We start from the raw sequence: 21,579 nt of genomic DNA, 5'->3' as shown, positions 1-21,579 counted from the left end.
ATCTCACTACACCATGGTTTCATCATGCGTTTTTGGTAATGTCACTCAAGCAATATGTCACACAAAGCAGTTCTCTTATCACTGACCACATCTGTTACCTGCAGCTGAAATCTTACCGTCAGCCTGAGCTTCACAATGCTTTATTACTCACACACCTCAGGAATAACACAACTCGATGTAAGCCAATGCGAGATTGCATGTGTGTGAATGTGTTACAGACAGGCTTACTTTGGGCGGTCCCTCAAGCTAATGCAGCATATTAGAAACAGCAGGAGAGAGCAAAGGCCACAGACTGCACACACACACACACACACACACACACAGAGCATTTGTTTTCCATTATCTGACATACAGAGAACCCTCTGTCCAAATCAATGAAGAAAAATCAGCCTGTCTATCAATCTTTCGCACATGCAAACCAGCAAAAACACACAGTAATGCTTGGATCTCTTAGACTAAACATGGATCACAGACTCCATTCCAGATGCCACAGTACACAAGCCAGTGAGACAAGTTTTAATTTGCATTTCCCTTTATTTATTTAATTCCACGTAAAAAAATACATCAAAATTGTGCTTTTGGACATATAAACAGCTTTTCATTGGTAAAACAAACAAACAAATATATATTTTAAATTTATTAATTCTTTTTTTACATTTAAAATGGCAAGAAAAAAAAAACGTTCTAAACTTCAATCATCACAAAAAAATCTTTGGGTAGTGCGTTGGTGAAGAAATACCCTGAAATGTTTTCAAAAATCTAATCCATATAAAGATAGTGAATAAATCAGTTTTTTTTTTTTTTTCAGATCAGAACAATTTTCCAATTCATTGAATGTGGATATTAGATTTATGCAGATATTTAGTTATTGAAAAATTCATTGGTTTCATCTGCCTTTTCACCGATCACGGCAACCGTCTGATTCAAAGATTGTCAAACTCAGGATTCGTTCAGACATTCAGAATAGATTACTATGCATTTCATTGCTTTACTGGATATTGTGGGTTTGATTGAGCCTCTGTTCAGTATTCAAGTGACATTACAGGATTGTGAGAAGAACATTAGGAGTATCATAAGAGCACAGTTGGCTCATCTCATTAGGATTCCCTTCTTGAAGCAGCATTTGGTCCAGTAAACAGAGTCTGACCGGTGTATAACATGTAAAATAAGGTTCTTCTTCAAGGCAGGATGTGTTGAGCTCACGACTCGTGCAATGCAACGTGTCCCACAATGATGACGTTAAAGGTCAAGGACCTTGAACCCAGGAGACAATGATGACACACAGGCTCAGCACACCCACAACCAGGCCAATGACCAGCAGAAAAACTGCCTAGAAAAGAGGAAAGTTGGAAAAGATGATTATGGAAAGAAAAACTAAAGAAAGCGATATAATAATCAACACATCAAGTGTAAAAAAAAAAAAACGTTACAAAAACATAAAGTCAGACATAATGTGCACTACCGCTCAAAAGTTTGAGGTCATTTTGATTTTTTTAATAAATGTCACAAAAGATTTCCATTTTAAAAAAATGCTGTTCTTTTGAACTTTCTATTCATCAACGAATCCTGAAAAATTGTTTCATTGTTTTCACAAAAAAAATGAAGGTCTGGTTTCACAGACAGGGTTTAGATTAAGCCAGGATTAGGCCTTTTAGGGCATTATAAACGTGCGTTAGAAAATAACATGTACCGGTCTGCATCTTGAGACAAAACAATGGCACAGACATATTAAAACAAATTAAAAACATAAAATCTTACCAACTCCAAACTTTTTAACAGTAGTGTATAACAAATGGGTAAAATTCCCTCAGAACTAACAGTCTAGTGCAAAGCAACTCATGCGTGTAGTACTGAATGTATACAAGACTTTAGATACCCCTGCTGAATTGAGAGATCTGATTGGCTCAGAGCTGATTCTCAAATAAAACATTCCCGGATACACAAACAGCAAACATGTGGAGGTCGTAGAACCTGGAATCACATATGAAAAGGTATGCAGACACACACACACACAATATAAACATACCTGAGCAACTGTTGAGCTGTGAATTTAACAGTCAAGCACATACAGAGCACGTATGGACAAACACTCACCGACCACACCAAAGACATTCCTGATGTCAGGGACGAAAATAGCAAGCAGCAGCACAAGAGTGAGGATGAAAATACACGAAAGTGAATGAGAGCACCAGGAGAACTCCCTCTCTCTCTTGCATAACATCAACAACGCTTTACGTGCCTGAGAGAAAGAAAGGGAGGATATGTTTTCTGAATTTCTTATTTAAATAGTTCACAGTCTGGTGTTTGACTTACTGGGAAGTGAATGAGCGGCACAGTGAGCAGAACGGCCAATAGAATCGCGAGACGCACTGACATCACCAAAACATCCCGCGGTAGGTAGGTGTCGTATCCTAGCAACAGCTCTGATTCCACATGTGCTGCGGATTATGAATGTTATATCAGATCAATACATTTTTCTTCGCCATTAACAGATTACTCCAAAGAGCACTGAATTGAAACAGTAAAGATTATAATCCAGGGGTCTACCTAGAAACAAAAACACTAACCAAACACCCCTCATATGCAGCTAATCATGGGCTTTATTCATATTGGAATATTAGAATACTAATTAGTATACACTGGCTCTCATCAAATTTTTAAAGATACTTTGTGAAACCGTAAAACAACTTTTCAAATGTTAGTGTTTCAAAGGGGATCATGTTTTCTCCAGTTGTTAATGTGCATTTGCAGTCTGAATTGAATGTGAAATCAAAAGAAAGATGGTTTACTGCAAAATAATGGCATGGAAATCATTCTATTGAGTTGTCTTAACTGTATGCACACTAAAGCAAACACAGTGAAGTACTATTAATGTACAAATAACTCTTACGAACCGGTTATTTTTAGTGAATCAAAAACATACAGTACAACCAGTGCAGTCTGTTACATGAGCAAATGACACTTGATTATGATTCAAAATTCTGTGAAGTTTAGGTTTGTTAAACTTTAACCAGTGTAATTACTGATGGTTTGCTCACATTGCAACAGGTGAATTTGAGATTTTTGGTAATTAAATTTTTTATTTATTAAAGAAACTGCATTCAGTAAGTCTAGTTATAATCTCCAAAATAAAAATGGTAATTTCACATTTGTTGGATTTAAAATAATGGTCAGGGTCTGTTTACTTCCAGCTCTTTTAAAACACTAAAAATGTCACGTCAAGCGGTGCATTGTGGAATACAATAGAGGGATGAAGCTAAACTCTGCATGAAGGTCGATCTCCAAGAGCAGGATTAACACACAAAACAAACACTTTGAGCATCTTGTTGTGCAGCTTGAGCAATGTTCTTACTATAGAAGGTGAGGTATCCAAAAAGAGCAGAGATCAGATACACCACGAAACTAAGAGAGATGCTGACATTTGTCACATTCTGCATTCTCCGTTTTGTGGGTCTGAAAAACACACATATTCACACAATAAGGCAACAATATACTATATATGTGGCAGATGCTCAGAAAGAACTGAGTGCACTGACCTGTGTAACTCGCAGTAAATGGGTAAAACCGCCGTATGGCACAGGAAGGAGAAAGCCATTGTTGGGACAGCATAAGCGCTCTGCAATGCGCACACACACAGTCATTTCTCACCCTCCTGATGTGTGCGCGGTTATGCTATAATATTACAACTAATATTTGGGTTTCTAATAGTCATGCAAGGCGGTGTTTAAATCAAAACATAGCTCTCCTTTCTCAGGAAAACACACACACACACACACACACACTCACCTTACTAGAGATCACAAACAGTTGTGGGGTGCACTCTGAGGTATTTAAGCTCTGTGGATAGAAAAAACAAAATGTGAAGTTGATGTGAATATGAAGATTAGAATGAAATCAGGACAGGAACAGAATGAAAAACTACTTTCTGATATTTAGATTACAGTATCTGTAGCTGAATATCGGGAAGTAAAGGTTTGACCTCTGGGTCAAGAGGTTCAAAGGTCACATCCCTTATTAAAACAATGCTACTTCCTGTTTCTGAAGGGTTGGATCCAAACGTACTGCACAAAATATCTGAGATTTAAAAAATGTCTTTAGTAAGGAAGCTTATATCCGCTACATACGAAAAAAAGCATGCTTTGGTACATTTTTATACGACATAACTCAAAATTGTGGCAAATCAATTATAAGTTTAAAATGTTCAAATGAGAAAGTCAAAATTATGACTTTCATAAATTTTACTTGTCAAGATTTTGACTTTTTAATCTCATAGTTATGACCTTTTAATCTAAAAATTATGATTTAGTATATGTCTTGAGTCTCAATTTTAAGTTAAAGTATGTAAATTTCAACTTTTATGTCAAATTTCTATCTCATAATTTTGGGTTTCCATACAGCCTGTCTGTAGTAATGAAAATTAAGGTTTTAGATGGGTTACACTGAAGTCTATTATTCTGCAGCTGCCCAAGTTGGGTTTTAGGTATTAATTTGGGGTGTATTAGGCAAGGGCGTGCGTGTGGTCTTTACCAGGCTCATAGTGGAGTTCAATGGTAGCGGACAGGGAATGGACCATTTTTTCACCACCACCTGTGAGAGAGATGAAAACATCAACATGGGGAAGATAGAGAGACAGACAGATAAATAGAGAGACTCAACTCACCACCACAGTGAAGAACAACATGAATATGAATGCAATACTGCTGGTGTATCCCAGGAAACCTGAGGAGAAGACAGAAACCAAATATATGCTTTCTCTCACACACATAAACAATATTGAGAAAAACAAACCCTGATGATACTCACCAATCTTTGGAAGTAGAGCCAATGGCAACACTACAATTACAGTGACTAAAATCAGTAGGATAACGCCATTCTCAAACCACTTTCTATGGAGGACAGAAAATAAATCCATGACAAAATGAAGATGATGCACACATTTAAAGATTTTGGGGTCGGGAATATTTGTCTCATTTTATTAAGAAGTCTCTTATGCTCATTTATTTAAACAAAAGTACAGTAAAACAGTAATATTGGAAACTTACATAATTCTTTAGAAATAATTCTAATATTTGCTGCGCAAAAAACATATTCCTACTCTTATTGTTATTGTCAAAGTTAAAAAAGCGGTGCTGCTTAAAGGGATACTTCACCTCTGTAAAGATGAATGTGTATTTAAAATGGGTCATTTATGTAGTAGAAATGTGAAATTATTTTTGAATTTGGAGCCTTCTAGACTGAGAAAAGCCAGAAAATGTATTTGTGGCTCATGTGGATGAAAGACAACTCCCCCAGAATGCACTTGCTTCACTGCCCTGAGACCATGCCTACCGGTAAGAGAGCGCAGTTAAACAACAAGGCTAGGCTACTAGTGAGTCTCCGTGACGAGTCTGCCCGGGATTTCGAGACCGCCCAAAATCTCCGGGATTCGGCTTTTGCGTTCTACAGTCGCCATTCATTATGTTTACAGTGGCGAGCAGGACGAGACTGAGGGCCGCAGGAGAACGACGCAGGGCCGGTGGCGTGATTACTGATGAGCGGCACCTGTGAGACGCACCGGTCTCGTATCTCTCACGGAGGAGCGTGAATTTCCTTAATGTTAAAACGCACATCAACCCATCATTTGTTTAGCGTTCATGTAAACACTACATTCAGATTCACCAATCGGAATTAATTCAGTTAGATTGAAACAAAAGGTGTGCATGTAAACAATGAATGGAGACTGCAGAAAGCAAAAGCCGAATCCCAGACATTTTGGACGACGGCTGGACATGTCCGGGAAAAAGAGGATGGTAACCCCTACTACTCCACAGAATAAGAACCTGTTAGCTTAGCTTCCAAAAAAAGATGTCTGACATTATTTGTACATTCTGTGAGTGAGATCCCACCCTCTATGGGCGGGTTGAAAACATGCAGATCTAGCGCCTTCTACTGGCTGTAGTTTTTAGCCTCTGGCCAAAAAATCCTCAATGACGCAAAAATCGCCATTATGCGTCATCGGAGGATTTTTTACAGACAAAAAATACATAAATCTCTTCTTTTAGGGGGATATGAGGGAGGGAAGCACGGTAATTTCAAAATACTACAGGTTTTCTACTGATACAAAGCGTAATGCTAAATCCTGAAGTTCAAGTTCAATAGAACAACATTTATTTGAAATAGAAATTTTCCTAACATCTTTTGTCACTTTTGATCAATTTAATACAGATAGATAGATGATAAACGGATAGTCCTGAAAAAAAAAAAACATCAAGGTTTCCACAGAAATATGAAAAATATCAAGGAACAGTATGTGTATTGATGCTTTGCCAATATTAAACGGAGTACTTTAAAACTAAAAATTATGATTGAGAACTGAGAGACTGAATCTTTAACAGGTTGGTGTTTATGAGAGATCTCCTGTGGTTCTCTCTTAAAAACAGGGAGGTACTAGACAGCCCAGCTGACCCGCTTGCAGAAATGAAGATAAATTACTCCACTGAAAGAATAATGTTATTTTACAGTAAATGACTACAGTTTCAAGTGTGTATACTGTGGCCGGGTTGTGATTTTTGCTCCTCCCAGAGAGAGAGAGTAGTAATGTTTGTGTGTGTCTGGGTCTGGTCACAGTAATTGTGCTGGTGAAGGGAATCTTGGGCTCTCATTGGCAGAACATGTGTGCGAGATTTACGTGAACGGACCTGTAATGCAAACCAGCTGTGTGGGGACGGGGCACAGTCAAACCACAGCGGCTAATAAAATAATGACCGTTACATTCTTACTCAGGAATACTTTCTCTTTTGGAAACTCGCTTAAAGGCAGAGTGAGTGAATGATCCTGTGTGAAAGTGTCCCTTTCTATCCCTCTTCATGAATCGTGTTTCTATTTTGTCTCTCCCCGTGGATTTTTCTGTGGATTCAGCCAGATTCTGTTTTAGTATCAATTCTAACACACTAAATTCAGATGTAAATCATATTTGTTCTGATAAACCATATATGATACCATTCAAAAGTTTCGGGTACTTCTTAATATTTTAGTGGAAACCATGATACATTTATCTCTTTATGATTATGTGATATATATAAAGCTAAAAAAAAACAGAAATCTTTTGTAACATTATAAAAGTTTTTACTGCCACTTTTAATCTATGTATCGTCAAATAAAAATGTATTGTGTCCTTGCCTAAAGGTATCTTTATTAGATACTTTTCTTTCATTTTAATCTGAGTTGTTCCAACAAAATGTCTTGTTCATGGTGTCATTTTGGAGTTGTTTGGTTTCTACTTTTTGTTATGCTCATTTTAAACATTTAGCATGATTTGAACTTGCATTGCACATTATTAGAAGGGGTGTGAGGGTGTGGTAAGGCCCGAATATATTTATTTACCCAGAACTCTCTGTGCTCATGAAGCCGGTGATGGCCGCAGGCATTTCAGTTTTCAAGATGAACAAGTAGCTGGACATGGCTAAAGAAAGAGAAGGACAGCACATTATAAATACATGTTATACAACACCTCTTACATGCACTATAACAGCTCATAATGCAATCTCACGCACACGCACAAATCCACTCTGAAAAGCCAAACCACTGACAGTCTGAGGTCAACATACTCTGAACTAACACTAACAGCCACAAATTAATATCACATGGTCATATATACACACACAGATATTAAGCCTGACTGCAGTCAGACACTTGCTGCCATTCTAAAGACAATGTAAAAGTGAGATGAAATGACTGTTAAGTCATTATGGTAGATTAATTAGACAGTCTGTTTTACTGCTACTAAACACCACACAACACACAGAATACTCACTAGAGTTCACAGTGAGTAGTGCGGAGTGAAAGACAGAAAGAAAGAGAAGAAACAGTTTTAATTTCCATATTCACTTTACACCATTCTTTAGTATAGCTGTTGTTCAGAGGTTAACCTGCTATGCTAACTTCTTTGGCAATACATAAATAAAAGTCATATATCCTCCCAATAAAATGTTCAGAGAGATAGAGAGAGAGAGATAGAGATAGAGAGAGAGAGAAAAAGAGAAAGAGAAAGGGGGAGCGAAAGAGAAAGAGGTAGCAGACTCTCTGCCTCTGGGGTACCAGGTTAACATTTAATTACATGATTTTATCTATATGAACTATATTAAGTAATATTATTTAACCATCTAAATAAAAAGTGAAAGTGAAAAGCTCACCGCCAATGTTCTGAATGAGAATAGTACAGGCCACCAGAATCTGCACAAAACATAAGAAAGACGTGTTTTACAGGAATAACAAGACCTATTTCACATCTATAGTGAATTCAGTTATGATGAGTACTTGTATGACGAGAATGATGAGTTATTTATTCATATAACAAAATGAAACATAGCAGTGCATTATTCCAAATTAAAAGCAGGCAATCTTAAGACAAAGACAAAATCAAATAAATAGAGCTAGGTATTAGATCTGTGAAATGAACCAACCTTGCCAGGTCTGTTGAAGGCTTCCTCTCCAAGTGCTTCATAAGAGTTGATGCCTAACATACATGAACATATGCAATAGTGATCGGTTACAATGTACAATCGGTAAACAGGAGTGAGTAAAGAAGAGGTCAAAAGTGAGAGTTGAGATTACCTGTCTTGTCACAGAGGAGCAGCAGGAGATGGATAGAATAAACAGCCAAACTGGAGACCACGAGCAACAGAATACTGTGAAGAACACATGTCATGCAGAGTTGAATAAACACCTGATCTTCAAGCTCAAAGGATTGTTCATTGTACGTGCCTTACTGCAACTGTACTTTTTGCTTAAAAAAAAGGGATGCATGCATCTCATTTTCTGTGGTAATCAACATTATACCACAAATGTTGTCAACAAAGCTGAACTTGTATTGAATCTGGAACAGTGTGTGTGTTGTGTGTACCTGAATCCGATAATGCCCGTATTGGCCATGGCATACGAGAGACCCAGGATGCCACTACCCATGATAGCATTCATCAGATTAAAGGCAGAAGACATGAAGGACGCACCTCTAACCTGAACATCCTGTGAGGAAGATAAATGCATCAGAAATTAAACATGACAGCGCAGCTCACACTGGAACAAACTAAGGCTAAGTTAATCATGGACTTTAGGGAAGAGACAAAGGATGCACCATGAATGTCATTATTGTCTGCTTACACACTGCATTACTGAAAGCACAAAGGGAAGCGAAATCTTTGCAAGCAAAGACAATAAAATTGCATAATATCAGCATGTGATGTGAAAATGACTAGAATGTGAAAGATGACCTGATGCGATTGTGAAATACACATACTCTATCCATTTCCAGCACAGCTTTATAAAACTAGAACAGCACTGTGAATGTGAAGTTTAGACTGGATTTACTTTAATAATGCACATTTATTTACTTTGACATGTCACATAAATTGTATTCATTTATGGCACTGCAAAGCACTTTGTACATTGTTTACTGTGCTAAAAAAAATAAACTTATTATTATCAAAATGAATATTGACCCATCAAAAAGAGTCTTAATTTTAAACATTCTATCAGACAAAGATAAATCATAATTATGACCCAAAAAGTCTACATTATGATAAGATAAGTCACAATTACGAGACACAAAGTTAATTATGACATAAATTATGACAATTATGGGATAAAAAGTCAAAGTTTTTACAGAAAATGTGAGATTCTATATCATTGTCCCATAATTTCACTTATAATCTAATATTTCCCACTTATTATATCATAATTCTCATGTGGTGAAAATGGGCTTCCATACATCATGATAATACAAAATTGTTTATATGTGCTATAGTTTATAAACATCATAAAAAAATAAACCGAAGTATCATAGTAAGTTAATTGTTAGTCATTATTTACACATTTTAATGCGGGACAGAAAATACAGCCCTTTCGTTCTTCTTGTTCTGGTTCTTCTCCTTATTTCTGTAACTGAGCAATGACTGACTGGCTGTGGTTTACCTGGGCTAACAGCGGTCTCCTCTCCTCTCCGATGGGCTCATACTCGCTCCCCGTCAGCGCGCGGTAGCTTGCGCCGCTTTCCCCCATGTTCCACCGTGTAGTGTCGCTTTACTCTTCTGCAATGACCGAAAGCCGGCCATCCGCTCTTAGACACCGCTGGGTCCGTCAGTACATGTGCCCGGCTCTCACACCACCGGCTTCACAGAAACACAAGCAAACATAAACATCCCTGTTCACGTGATTATTGACGATCGGTCACATGTCTTTTATAATGCACCTCACAGACCAATCACCTCTAGCACAGCCAAAGTCTCGGTCGCTCAGAAATGACGTACGTACTCAATGTAAAAGCGTGTTCGCATGGCAGTCTGGAGAGGGTGAGCTGTTAGTATATAAGATTAAATGTAGGGTTATTTGTTGAATAACATGGTTTAAGCTGTGTGGCTAAACAGATAATCGTGTAGTTTATTATCAGGCGTAACGTTAGATAACAGTCTGCTGCTAGAAACGGGGATTTATTTAGACTCTTAGGTGTAGCCTAGTCTATGCATTCACGAAAAGGTTGTAAATGTTTTTTTTTCATTAGAAACTTTTATACAGGCATGACCTTTCTTTCTCTCCCTCTCTCTCATGCCCAACAGATCTGGCAGACTTTTGTTCCTTGTGCAGAAACATCACAGTTGTATCTCTCTGCCTCAGAATTTAAACCAATTTGCAAGAATTTCCCTCCAGTTTTTCACTGCGGTCCATTATCAGAAAGCCATGCCTGACCAACCCCAGACATCAACTGATCTGGGGCTCTACAAACCTCCTCCCACAGTCCGAGGAATGACAGAACTGGACCGGGCTGCTTTCAGTCAGACAGTCAGCGTTCCTGCCATACGGATACCAACCAACGTTCTCAACAAATTAGTGAAGAGTTTGAAGAAAGTGGCACTACAGAGGCCAGGACTCAAACGGGTCGTGGATGAACACAAAGAAGATGGTAATAAAGATTGTGGTAATGGAGAACATCGGCTGATGCTATTGGATCCGAACAGCATTACATTCACAGATTCGTTCGGCAGCGAGGAGGCAGAAGCTCTGAAAGCGTATGGGGTGCCTCAGGAGATCCAGAGATACGAACTGAAACTCACCTATGAGAACCTTAAGAGTGAAGAGATACTGCGAGCTGTACTTCCTGAAGGACAAGATGTGACGTCAGGATTTAGCAGAGTGGGCCACATAGCACACATGAACCTGAGAGACCACCAGCTCCCCTACAAAAAGCTGATTGGTATGAAGAGATAATAAATGATCCAAGAAATCACCGTAAAGGGATAGTTCACCCAAAAATTCTGTCATTAATTACTCCCCTTCATGTTGTCCCAAACCTGTACGACTTTCGCTCATCTTCTGAACACAAATGAGAGCTTTCTGTCTCTCCATAGACAGCTATACAAATGATATAAATTATATTGTATCAAAAAGTTCATATGATGAACTTCATATGATGACAAAATTTGATATGATGAACAAATTGAATGTAGGCTTTTATTCACATATATACATTGATCAGTGAACATAAACAGAAGCTCAACCAAACCTGCTTGATGCCCAAGAACAAACCTCTTGCTGAAGCTCAAACGTGCTGCATAACACGAGAATGAACCTGATTGGTTCTCGCGAACATGCTTGAGCTTCCATTTACCACAACTGATGTGTGAATGTTTATATATGAATAAAAGCCTACATTTAATCTTCATCATATAAAGCGATGGTCTCTTTAGAAAATCTGGATTAAACTGCTCAATTCATATTGTCAAAGTGTAAGTTGCAATGGACGGACAGAAAGCTCTCAGATTTCATCACAAAGATCTTCATTTGCGTTCCGAAGGTGAACAAAAGTCTTACAGGTTTGGAACAACATGGTGAGTAATTAATGACAGAATGTTCATTTTTTGGTATATTGAAATAGCTTTTATTTTTAGTTAAATTTTTTGTAGTTTTCTTAGATGCCATTGTAATTTTTGTTAGGTTTTTTTTTATTCTAATTGGTAACACTTTATTTCGATAGTCCACTTTAGACATTCTACTAACTATAAGTAACTTTGCAACTACATGTCAACTAACTGTCATTAGAGTATTAATAGACTGTCTGCTTAATATCTGCTAACACTTTGTTTTGTTGGTCCCCTAACAGACATTCTACTGACTATAAGTAACTTGGCAACTACAAGTCAATTTATCTACTAACCCGAACACCTAACCACAACCTACCAGTCAACTGATTGTCTACTAATACTCTTATTGAGAGTAAGTTGACATGTTGTTGAAAAGTTACTTATAGTTAGTAGAATGTCTATAGTGGACTCGAAATAAAGTGTAACCTTCTAATTTTTTGGTTTTGTTTATTTTTACTTAGTTTTTAGTTATTTTCAGTAGTTGCCAGGGCACTAAAAATTCGAACAAAAATGGTTTTAATAGTTTTAGTTAATAATAATTCTGCTTTGGAACGACATGAAGGTGTGTAAATTATGACAGAATTTTCATTTTTGGGTGACCGATCCCTTGAAGTTTAAATCTGTGTTGTCTTTTCAAGACTATTGTGGCAGAGATTTGATTCTGCAATAAAGATTCTATTTGACTCTACAGTAATGAGCAATCATGAAATCATTTGCCAAGGTGTTTTGCCACCAACAGACTTTGTGTTTTGTTCCAGGTCAAGTAATCATAGATAAGAACCCCGGCATTACCTGTGTGGTCAACAAGACCAACACCATTGATTCCACTTACAGGAACTTCCAAATGGAGGTTTTGGCAGGCGAGAGTAACATGGTGGCAAAGGTGAGTTCACCTAATTTATGGATTCAGCGTAAACATTAATTATTAAAGATACATCTGACTGTAATCTACCTTTTTTTCCCTCTCAGGTACGGGAGAATGGTGTATTATACGAGTTTGATTTCTCTCGAGTGTACTGGAACCCCCGACTGAGCACCGAACACGAGCGCATCGTTGCCCTCCTTCAGCGTGGCGATACTGTAGTAGACGTTTTCGCCGGGGTCGGTCCGTTCGCGATCCCAGCGGCCCGTCGAGGCAGCGAGGTCCTTGCCAACGACTTGAACCCGGATTCCTTCCGTTGGCTCCAGCACAATGCTAAGCTCAACAAGGTCGACCGAAAGATAACCTCATTTAACATGGATGGACGGGACTTCATTCGGGGACCGGTCCGGGAGCGCCTGCCTACTCTAATGAAGGGATCGCAAAAGATTCATGTGGTGATGAATCTCCCCGCACTGGCTCTCGAGTTCCTTGATGCTTTCAGAGGTCTGCTGGGTCCGGAGCCAGACCAGACTCTTTCCCGCCAGGACGACAACCTGCCTCGGGTTCATTGCTACGGGTTCTCCAAGGAAGATGACGCTCAGAGGGATGTAGTGGAGCGGGCAGAGGCGAGTTTAAAGATTTCCCTGCAAGGACAGTGTTCTGTACACCTGGTGAGGAACGTGGCACCTAATAAGGAGATGATGTGTGTGAGTTTTACCCTGCCGAGAGGGGTCCTGTACGCCACACACACCCAAGACAGAGGTAAGAGACTATCACACTCACTAGTGTCATTTGGCAGCAGTATTAAAACATGAAATTTAGACAAAGACATACACACCATGCTGTAGTGATGGCGGGTCATTTCTGCTGTACTAAAATGTCTCTTTTCCTCCATAGACGGTTCAGAGGAGCCGTGTCCCAAGAAACAGAAGTGTGAGGATTTGGCAGACTGAATAAACTCAGTGTTTGTGTTAATTTGCCTGTTAAAATGGTTAGTATTTAGTTTGTTGTTCTTTTAATTTTTTTAAAATAAATTATCATTCCATGTCGGGTGAATGCTGTTGCATTTCTTTGAGACGATCACGCAACCAACATTGACACAAATATATTTTTTTGTGTGTGTTTATTTAACTGAAGCAGCATTACAAAAATAACAAAACTGATCAACAAAAATATCTGTACATCTATTAAAGCTTGTTTATGGTTATGTCAACATAAACTTCATAATATTCTGAACCTGGCCTTCTGAAGGGGCCGTATTCACAAAGTCCTTCACAGGAATCTTTCCCATGCATCCAAACACTCGCAGCCTTTCTCTTTGCTGAGTGAGTCTTTAGGTAGACTGGTGAAAGGTGGCGTGGAAGTGACTAGTTTTGTAAAATCACAGGAGGAAGAGGCCACTGAAAGCGTCCTGGATAGCGCGATGGCAGGCCAGTCCTGATGTATAACCACCAGCCTGATCCTGAGGAGACGCTGTGCGCACATGATTCAGATACCTGCACACAGAGAGAGGACGATTAGCTATAACAGTGGTTAGTTTAACAGTAGTTTCCAAAATAATGGCTTCTGACTATAATCTGGTTAATCCTCTAGAGGGAGCAGCTCTATTGTTTTACATTCATGGATTTCACAATCATTACAAATTTCCTTTTTAAATAAAAAATAAAATGCCAACTGTAGTTACTAGAATTACACTGTGCATGTAATGTAACATAATACACTTCCATTTAAAAGGTTGGGGTCGGTAAGATTGTTTTAATGCTTTTAAATGAAAATCTCTTATGCTCACCCAGGCTGGATTTATTTGATCAAAAATACAGTAAAAACAGTATTGTTGAGAAATATTATAATTTAAAATGAAAATTCCTATTTTAATAAATTTTAAAATGTAATTTATTCCTGTGACAGTTTTTCTGATAAAGTCCTTGACAAAAGCAGCCAGTCCTTCAGAAATCATTATAAAATGCTGATTGTTTGGTAAAAATATTACTTAAAGGGACAGACAATTCTGTCATTACTTACACACCCTCTTGTTGTTTCGAACATGTATGAGTTTCTATATCTTCTGCTGATCACAATAGAAGATAAATAAAAAGAACATCTGTAACCAAACAGTTGATGGACCCCATTGAATTTTGTGTTCAGCAGAAGAAAGAAATTCAGCTGGTGAGTAAATGACAGAATTTTTGGGTGAACTTTCCCTTTAAGCCACAAAATATGCAAGAATGTAGCTGCTTTACATAACTAAAATATTAATCTTTATCCATATATTTTTCGCCAAATCAACAACTGCCTGTTACCCACAAACCACTAGAACATCAGAAACTAATGCTTGTGGGTGAGACTCTGAGATCTCACACTAGCCCAGCAGCATCCTCAAAACACTCCAGCAGCTGGAGTCCACAGCGGCCATTCATTATGAGAGAACTGAAAATTACATGTAAACTGATACTACAGTGAGAGGAAGAGAACGATGGAAAGAGAGAGAGGGATCGAGCGGGTCAGGTATCATCAGAAACACTTAAGCTCCTCTCAGCTTCACACGTTTTCTAAACAAACAGAGATTACCGAAGCGCTGGACCATGAGCTAATGCACACAGAATGCTTCTCCATCATTAATCCACAAACCACACGCATAATTCCACAAGTGAATCAATGTCATCACATTTAATCCAGATTCTTTCGCTTTTAGTTTTGCCCGAAGTACTCAAGACAATCATGTCATAAAAGCATTGCTGATCGGAACAATAACAGAAATCTTAAGAGCAAGAAAATTATATGCTGGTTAGGATGTTTGAAATAACAAAAAAAAACATTTTCTTATTCAACATGAAAGTGCTTGACCTTTCAGACAATGTTGTATGTCCACCTCAGATGGATAAACTTAAAAACTAAGAGCCATTTTAAATTAAAAATGGCTGTAATTTTGACAAACATTTTTGCAAAACTGTTAAACACATGGGACAATACAGCAATAAAAAACAAACAAACAAAAAATACATAATAGTAATAAAACAAAACACTTGGATAGTTAATGAATACATCTAGCTTGTTTGCAACCAAATGTTGGTTTGTAGTTATTAAAAAACGTACACAACTGTTAAAATTATTGTTTTTTTTTAATGGTATGGTAATTTATTTATATAGCACAATTAAATACAATTTACATTGTCCAATGTGCTTTACAATATTAATAAAAATCATAAGAACAAACAACAAAACAACAACAGTACAGGTATACATTTAAATAGAATACTATAAGATAAGTGCTTCACCCATTTAAAATGATGAGATAGAATTGAATAATGCTTTATCATGTGTTAAATGCCTTGTCCAATAAAAGTGTTTTTAGCTTTGATTTAAAAACAAATAACAAAGTGGCCACTCTAATTGAAATCGGCAAATCATTCCATAGTCTGGGACCAACCACAGGAAAGGCACGGTCCCCCCTAGACTTAAGTTTTGACTTAGGGATAGATAGGAGTCTCTGATTTGATGACCGTAGTGATCTAGTCAGATGATGCTCAGTCAATAGGGCAGACAAATATGGTGGAGCCAGATTATTTAGAGATTTGTACACAAAAATTAAAAGTTTATACTCCACTCTATAACGCACTGGCAACCAGTGTAAGGAGCGTAAAATTGGCGTGATATGATTCCGTTTTTTTGCACCCGTCAGAAGTCTAGCTGCCGCATTTTGTACTAATTGAAGTCGTGACATTGCTGAATGGCTAGTCCCAGCATGAGAGTTACAATAATCCAGCCTAGAAAAGATAAATGCATGTATTACTTTTTCGAAATTATTAAAAGAGAGAAATGTCTTTACTTTTGATAGTAATCTTAGCTGAAAAAAGCAGGATTTCACTACTGAATTTATTTGCCTCTCAAATTTTAAAGCTTTATCAAATACTACACCCAAATTTCTCACCCACGGCCATAACATAAGAAGATAAACCACCAAAGAAAGAAGCTTTTAAAGAAGCTTTTATACTCATCAAGGCATTTTATTTCTATCACAAATACAGTAAAACAGCAATACTGTAAAATAGTATAGCAATCACTGTTTTTTTATTTAAATTTATACCATGGTCTGTCTGACACTCAATAGGCTACTGATTGGCTGGAAGCTATGCAATGAAACCAAGTCAGTTTAATCACCTTAATGCAATGTTTTCATTGGAGCACAAACACACACACGTCACTTGGAGTTCGCGCTGCGCACGCACATAAACATTTAGGAGCACAGAAACTTATCAAAACTGCCCCGCAACTTTTATTAATAAAATAGCTTTGCTACTGAATCGCTATATTTTTATTTCTCAGTAATATTGCTGCTTTTGAAGTAGCCTAATTAAATTCACAGCTTCATTGTTATTAGAGAGGCTGAATAGACTGAATGTCTCTCTCTCTCTCTCTCTCTCATTCAAATAAATGCTATAATACATTCATTCAAATAAATGTAATGTTGCGCATTACTTTATCTCTGCGTCTGATTCAAAGCAGGCAGAATACTAGCTCTAACAATGAAAATAACCGCCATTTTTCCCCTTCTGATCAAATATTAACCTGCAAACATCAATAACAGCTTTAAATTGTCAATGCTGGCAAATGGCCATGGTATAAGCGGGATAATCCACGGCTAGCTGTGCATTAAACGATTTGCACACACTCCGCATTGGGTGGTTCTTTGCCTTCACGTCGTCTACCTCCACTATCCCTGCCTTACATATTTAAAAATATAATTTATTGATGCCAAAGATGGATTTTCAGCATCATTACTCCAGTCTTCAGTGTCACGTGATCCTTCAGAAATCATTTTAATATGCTGATTTGGTGCTTAAAAAAAACGTATCAATGTTAAACAGTTGTCCTGCTTATAATTTTTGGAAACCTTTTTAAAAATAATTTTGTAACAATGTAGAACTCTGAATATAAGTATTAATTCATTTCTTTCCAAAAAATCTTACTGGGTCCACATTTTTGAACAGTTGTATATATTTTGGGTAATTACAATAAGTTAATAATAATTCATATATTTGGCATGAATGAAACGGTTTCACCGAAAGAAAGAAAAGATTTAGAAGAAAATTGGTAGTTTGTTTGAGAAGTGACTAATGACAATTACTAAATTGTTTGGGAGGATTTTATTGGCTGTCTGACTCCAGCTCTCTGAAATATCCTTCATAAGACCAAGTAACATGTTGTCGAAATTGCACATGTACCCGGTAGTCAAATGGATGATATCGGGGTATCGGTGTGTGTGTCAAACTCTTTCCGAGTACAGGATTCATTACAGAAATGTCCCCCTTTAAAAAAAAAAAAAAAAAAAAAAAAAAAAGGGAACTCAAGCAGCTGCTGCACAATCTGTCATTTTAACAGGGTCAGTGTCACACACACATTCCTCACAACAGATCTGGTTGCCCACACTGCTATGTCAGACACACATATACCAAACTACAACTCATCCACAACACAAATATCCTCATCAGAGTTCAGAGAGCAAACTCATCTATGCAGGAGCCAAGAGTTGACCCGGGATCCTCCAGGGCATAATGCATCATTAAAACCTACTGGTCCAAAGGTACATTTGCTGTTTACAAAGGCAGCGTGTGTCCGAAATGCATGAAGACACAAATCATGGTTTATGTTGAAAAGAGAATGAGGCTAATGAAAACACACGCTTAGGAGATAATGTTTGTGAGCATTCCTTGCACAAAGGAAAAGCCACACCAATGGTGACATGCAAAATTCACTCAAATCTGTGGATTGAGAGAGAGAGAAGGTGAACAAGTTTAGTTTGTCCATCCATTATCCATTATCTACCCTCAGGGTATGATTTTAAAGTTTAACTCTCTCTTGCTACCTCAGAAACAGGATCCATTTGCAAGCCAAATTTACTCTTGAAGCCAAGGCCAGAATCTTTGTTTTAGGCTTGTTTGCATATGCAAATTTCAAATCAGGCCCCTCAAAATGCAGTTTCCAAAAAAAAACGTACCGACCGAGAGATGGAAGACGTGTCTGCAGTCACTGACCCTTCTAACCCTACATTCTTACAGTGGGAACTAATTCGCATTAGAAATGGCAAGTATTTTATAAAACAGTTAAAACTACATAACAGTTATGATGTGAAACACCTTTCTTTTTGCAATGTAAAGCTTATTAAAAAACTAGGTATGTTTATATGTCATGAACTAGATCTTCTAGCAGAATAATGACCCTGAATGAATTACCTTAAAAAAATAATAAAAATAATGTCTGATCAAAATGTATGCTTAATATTTTTATGAAGTAGTAACTTATTATAAGGTTTTAACTGTTTCCTATTAGAAATGGCTATATTCACAATAGCTCTTGTAGTTTATTAGTGAAATAAACAATAATCAACCAGATTTATGTTGAAAAACACAATAAAGCTACTGACCCTGTCCACACATGCTTCCTCTTCTGACCTGCTGATGGATTACTTCCTGTCTGGGACATGATGACTTCCTGTATGGCAAAGTGTGTTTCTATAGTCTAAACATTGGCATGGCGATGAAAGGAAAATGTTACGGAGAAATTCTGAAACTCACAAATTCATTTGAATAAACTCTGCATTAAACTTGAAAATAATGCAAAATAAATAATTTCACTAGTGGTTTCCATCACGGGAACACATTACATTTTAAAATATATTAAAATAGAAAACAATTACTTTAAATAAATAAAAAGGTTGCATTTATTTGATCAGAAGAGCAAAAACATTAAAAAATATATTTTTAATGGTAATGCAACTTGGATAATTTCATAACTTTAACAACACCCAATTAATATAAACACAGACAAGTTCTGTCCTGTCCAATAACTAATGTCTATTAAACTAATTGCGTTATCCAAAACTCTGCAGACATGCCTCCAAACTCACCAGAGACATCACTCAACACTGACTGAAAATGTGTGTGTGTCCTGAGTGTGTTTGAATGGAAGATTACTGATCCATCAAGGGGGCCTTGTACAGCCAAACTTTGAAATGTAATTTTATGCAACATTGTAAGAGTAGAGGGGCATTATCTCTCAAAAAGCGGGGGGACAAACTATTCCTTTATTTATACAACACACATATACACAGAGGCGACTGACTGCACTTGAAAACTGTGTGTGTGTGGAGAAAAAAGGAAACTTCAACCCAATCACCTCCTTTCAAGACACACACACAGCTGTCTTTAATAAAACGCCCCACCCAATCTGTATTTATACAGGTACAGACCAGGGACGGACACATAGGACGGGGTTCGCCCCCGGGGGGAGGAGGAGGAAGTGAATACATACATGACCCTCCAAAAACACAAACCAGTCCAACATAAATCTCCAATAACTCGCTGTCAAAACACACTAAGACAAATAGCAAAAAACAATCTGTCTCTCTGTCAACCTCACACACACAAACACTTAGAGTCTTGTCCGCTCTCGACTTCAAAAGCCTGAAGCTGGTCAAATTCTTTGATGCAAAAACAGAGATTTCAGAGCGACGGAGAAAAAGAAACAAAGAGAGGGTGATCCACCCTATCGTCCCTTTTCATAACCCTCACTCTTTTTCTTCTCCTGTCTTCTGCTTTTCAGCTCAAACCACATCATAAGATCCTCAGATGAAGATTCCAGTGTATCTATCTCTGTGTGCGAGTTCAATACAAGTTAAGCTTTGTCAACAGCATCTGTGACAGAAACGCACTTACAATGAAAGTCAGAGGCAATCGTTGCATTTTTGCCCCATAGACTTCAAATGAAAGTGTATAACTTAGGATTGCATTTAAAAGTGCAGTTTTCTCCAAAACAATTAAACATTGTTAAAGGGATAGTTCACCCAAAAAGCAAACATTCCGTCATCTGAAATTTCATTTTTGTGAACTATACCTTTAATACTACACTAATAAGGTCTATAAAGAACCCTAGGGTTCTGGACTCAATTTTACATTTTATGCCAAAAAGGTTCTATATAAAATGTCTTAAATTACTGCATTATACTTTCATGTTTAACAGGTTTTTCTAGTGATAAATTTAATTGAACTTAAATTAGTTAAAAACAAAATTAATTAATTAATTAAAACTATATTCATAAAATTAACTCCTAAGAGACTCTTTTCTTCTAAGAGCGTAGTCATTAGTAGACTGATCAAAACTTATTTATTATGGCGTGTGTTCCCTTATGGGAGCAGATATGTTGAGATTATTAAGAAAAATTATATTATATTATAGGGGTATACCCTATAGGGTATAGTAAATATGAAATGAAATTTATTGATTTTCAGAATGAAAATCACTGCATTAATGCTATCACTAAAAGAGCTTCAAAGACTGTGTGGGTTTGAAAAGAGTGAGAGTGTGTCTTACAGAGAAAGTCAAACTTAAGTGAAGCGTGAAACTGCAAGCATTGCAAAATGTCAACAGACTTCCTGTTTATCCTGGGAGCAGTGCACCATGGGAGATGTGGTTTATTTGTTTGAATAAGGGGTCATTTATCTCTGTCAAAATGCATTCTCATGCATTCTCTCTGACAGAAAGGAGAGAGAGAAGGTACAGAAAAGAAAAAAAGAACCCTTTAATTTACTAACATACTGATTAATAATATAATATAATATAATATATCACAAAATGCAAGTGATTCTTACCCTTGTCTGCCCAACTGATCCAGTTCTGGAACGGGTGGCCCGTATGTGTCAATGTACACAGGCTGATAGACGTACAACACCTCCTCCACACGAGACACGGATGCCAAAGACACGGTCTGACCCTAAAAGAAAGATACAGACAGAAAGACACATTTTAGAACTATTTAACACTACAAATGCA

At 37.4% G+C, this 21,579-nt stretch overlaps 3 protein-coding genes across 9 annotated transcripts in view; 1 reads left to right on the top strand and 2 right to left on the bottom strand.

The window, feature by feature from the left end:
- Positions 1 to 518: 518 nt before the first annotated feature.
- Positions 519 to 11,211, bottom strand: slc38a6 (solute carrier family 38 member 6). Of its 4 annotated transcripts, none has more exons than XM_079635166.1 (17): positions 11,085 to 11,211; positions 9,949 to 10,145; positions 8,882 to 9,003; positions 8,593 to 8,666; positions 8,442 to 8,494; positions 8,172 to 8,211; positions 7,363 to 7,441; positions 4,804 to 4,886; positions 4,661 to 4,719; positions 4,528 to 4,587; positions 3,787 to 3,837; positions 3,537 to 3,616; positions 3,353 to 3,453; positions 2,314 to 2,438; positions 2,095 to 2,239; positions 1,877 to 1,971; positions 519 to 1,330 (listed from the first exon to the last, which is right to left on the bottom strand). In XM_079635166.1, exons 2-17 carry the CDS (start codon positions 10,033 to 10,035, stop codon positions 1,247 to 1,249), a joined length of 1,338 nt encoding a protein of 445 aa, XP_079491292.1. In that variant the 5' UTR covers positions 10,036 to 10,145; positions 11,085 to 11,211; the 3' UTR covers positions 519 to 1,246. The 4 variants fall into 4 exon arrangements, with proteins under 4 accessions (XP_079491292.1, XP_079491291.1, XP_079491293.1 ...); XM_079635165.1 differs by having other exon boundaries at positions 10,757 to 11,103; XM_079635167.1 differs by lacking the exon at positions 11,085 to 11,211 and adding an exon at positions 10,242 to 10,330.
- Positions 10,198 to 15,550, top strand: trmt5 (tRNA methyltransferase 5). 3 transcript variants are annotated; one of them, XM_079635163.1, is made up of 6 exons: positions 10,246 to 10,325; positions 10,590 to 11,224; positions 12,650 to 12,774; positions 12,861 to 13,515; positions 13,651 to 13,744; positions 14,141 to 15,550. In XM_079635163.1, exons 1-5 carry the CDS (start codon positions 10,309 to 10,311, stop codon positions 13,704 to 13,706), a joined length of 1,488 nt encoding a protein of 495 aa, XP_079491289.1. In that variant the 5' UTR covers positions 10,246 to 10,308; the 3' UTR covers positions 13,707 to 13,744; positions 14,141 to 15,550. The 3 variants fall into 3 exon arrangements, with proteins under 3 accessions (XP_079491290.1, XP_079491288.1, XP_079491289.1); XM_079635164.1 differs by lacking the exon at positions 14,141 to 15,550 and having other exon boundaries at positions 10,198 to 10,279; positions 13,651 to 14,138; XM_079635162.1 differs by lacking the exon at positions 14,141 to 15,550 and having other exon boundaries at positions 10,240 to 10,325; positions 13,651 to 14,138.
- Positions 14,109 to 21,579, bottom strand: part of mnat1 (MNAT1 component of CDK activating kinase) — a 20,693-nt gene continuing 13,222 nt past the window's right edge. For both annotated transcript variants that reach the window (XM_079635169.1, XM_079635170.1), the window contains exons 7-8: positions 21,399 to 21,520; positions 14,109 to 14,249 (exon numbers count right to left, since the gene is read on the bottom strand). In XM_079635169.1, coding sequence (XP_079491295.1) covers positions 14,135 to 14,249; positions 21,399 to 21,520 — 237 coding nt within the window. In that variant the 3' untranslated portion in view covers positions 14,109 to 14,134. The remainder of the gene's footprint in view (positions 14,250 to 21,398; positions 21,521 to 21,579) is intronic.

This window comes from Phoxinus phoxinus, assembly GCF_949152265.1.
Source record: "Phoxinus phoxinus genome assembly, chromosome: 14".
NCBI classification, from domain to species: Eukaryota; Metazoa; Chordata; class Actinopteri; order Cypriniformes; family Leuciscidae; genus Phoxinus; species Phoxinus phoxinus.
The sequence above is the reverse complement of the archived record's forward strand: the minus strand, read 5'-3'. Positions and strand labels throughout refer to the sequence as shown.

Excerpts from the sequence above, each read along its gene's own strand:
- slc38a6 (XM_079635166.1), bottom strand. The coding sequence starts at position 10,035 with ATGGGGGAAAGCGGCGCAAGCTACCGCGCGCTGACGGGGAGCGAGTAT. Across the intron at positions 4,887-7,362 it reads ATGAGCACAGAGAGTTCTGG|AAAGTGGTTTGAGAATGGCG; the intron begins GTAAATAAATAT and ends TGTCCTCCATAG. Across the intron at positions 2,439-3,352 it reads TGGATACCTCACCTTCTATA|CACATGTGGAATCAGAGCTG; the intron begins GTAAGAACATTG and ends CATAATCCGCAG.
- trmt5 (XM_079635163.1), top strand. Across the intron at positions 11,225-12,649 it reads CCCCTACAAAAAGCTGATTG|GTCAAGTAATCATAGATAAG; the intron begins GTATGAAGAGAT and ends GTTTTGTTCCAG. Across the intron at positions 12,775-12,860 it reads AGAGTAACATGGTGGCAAAG|GTACGGGAGAATGGTGTATT; the intron begins GTGAGTTCACCT and ends TTTCCCTCTCAG.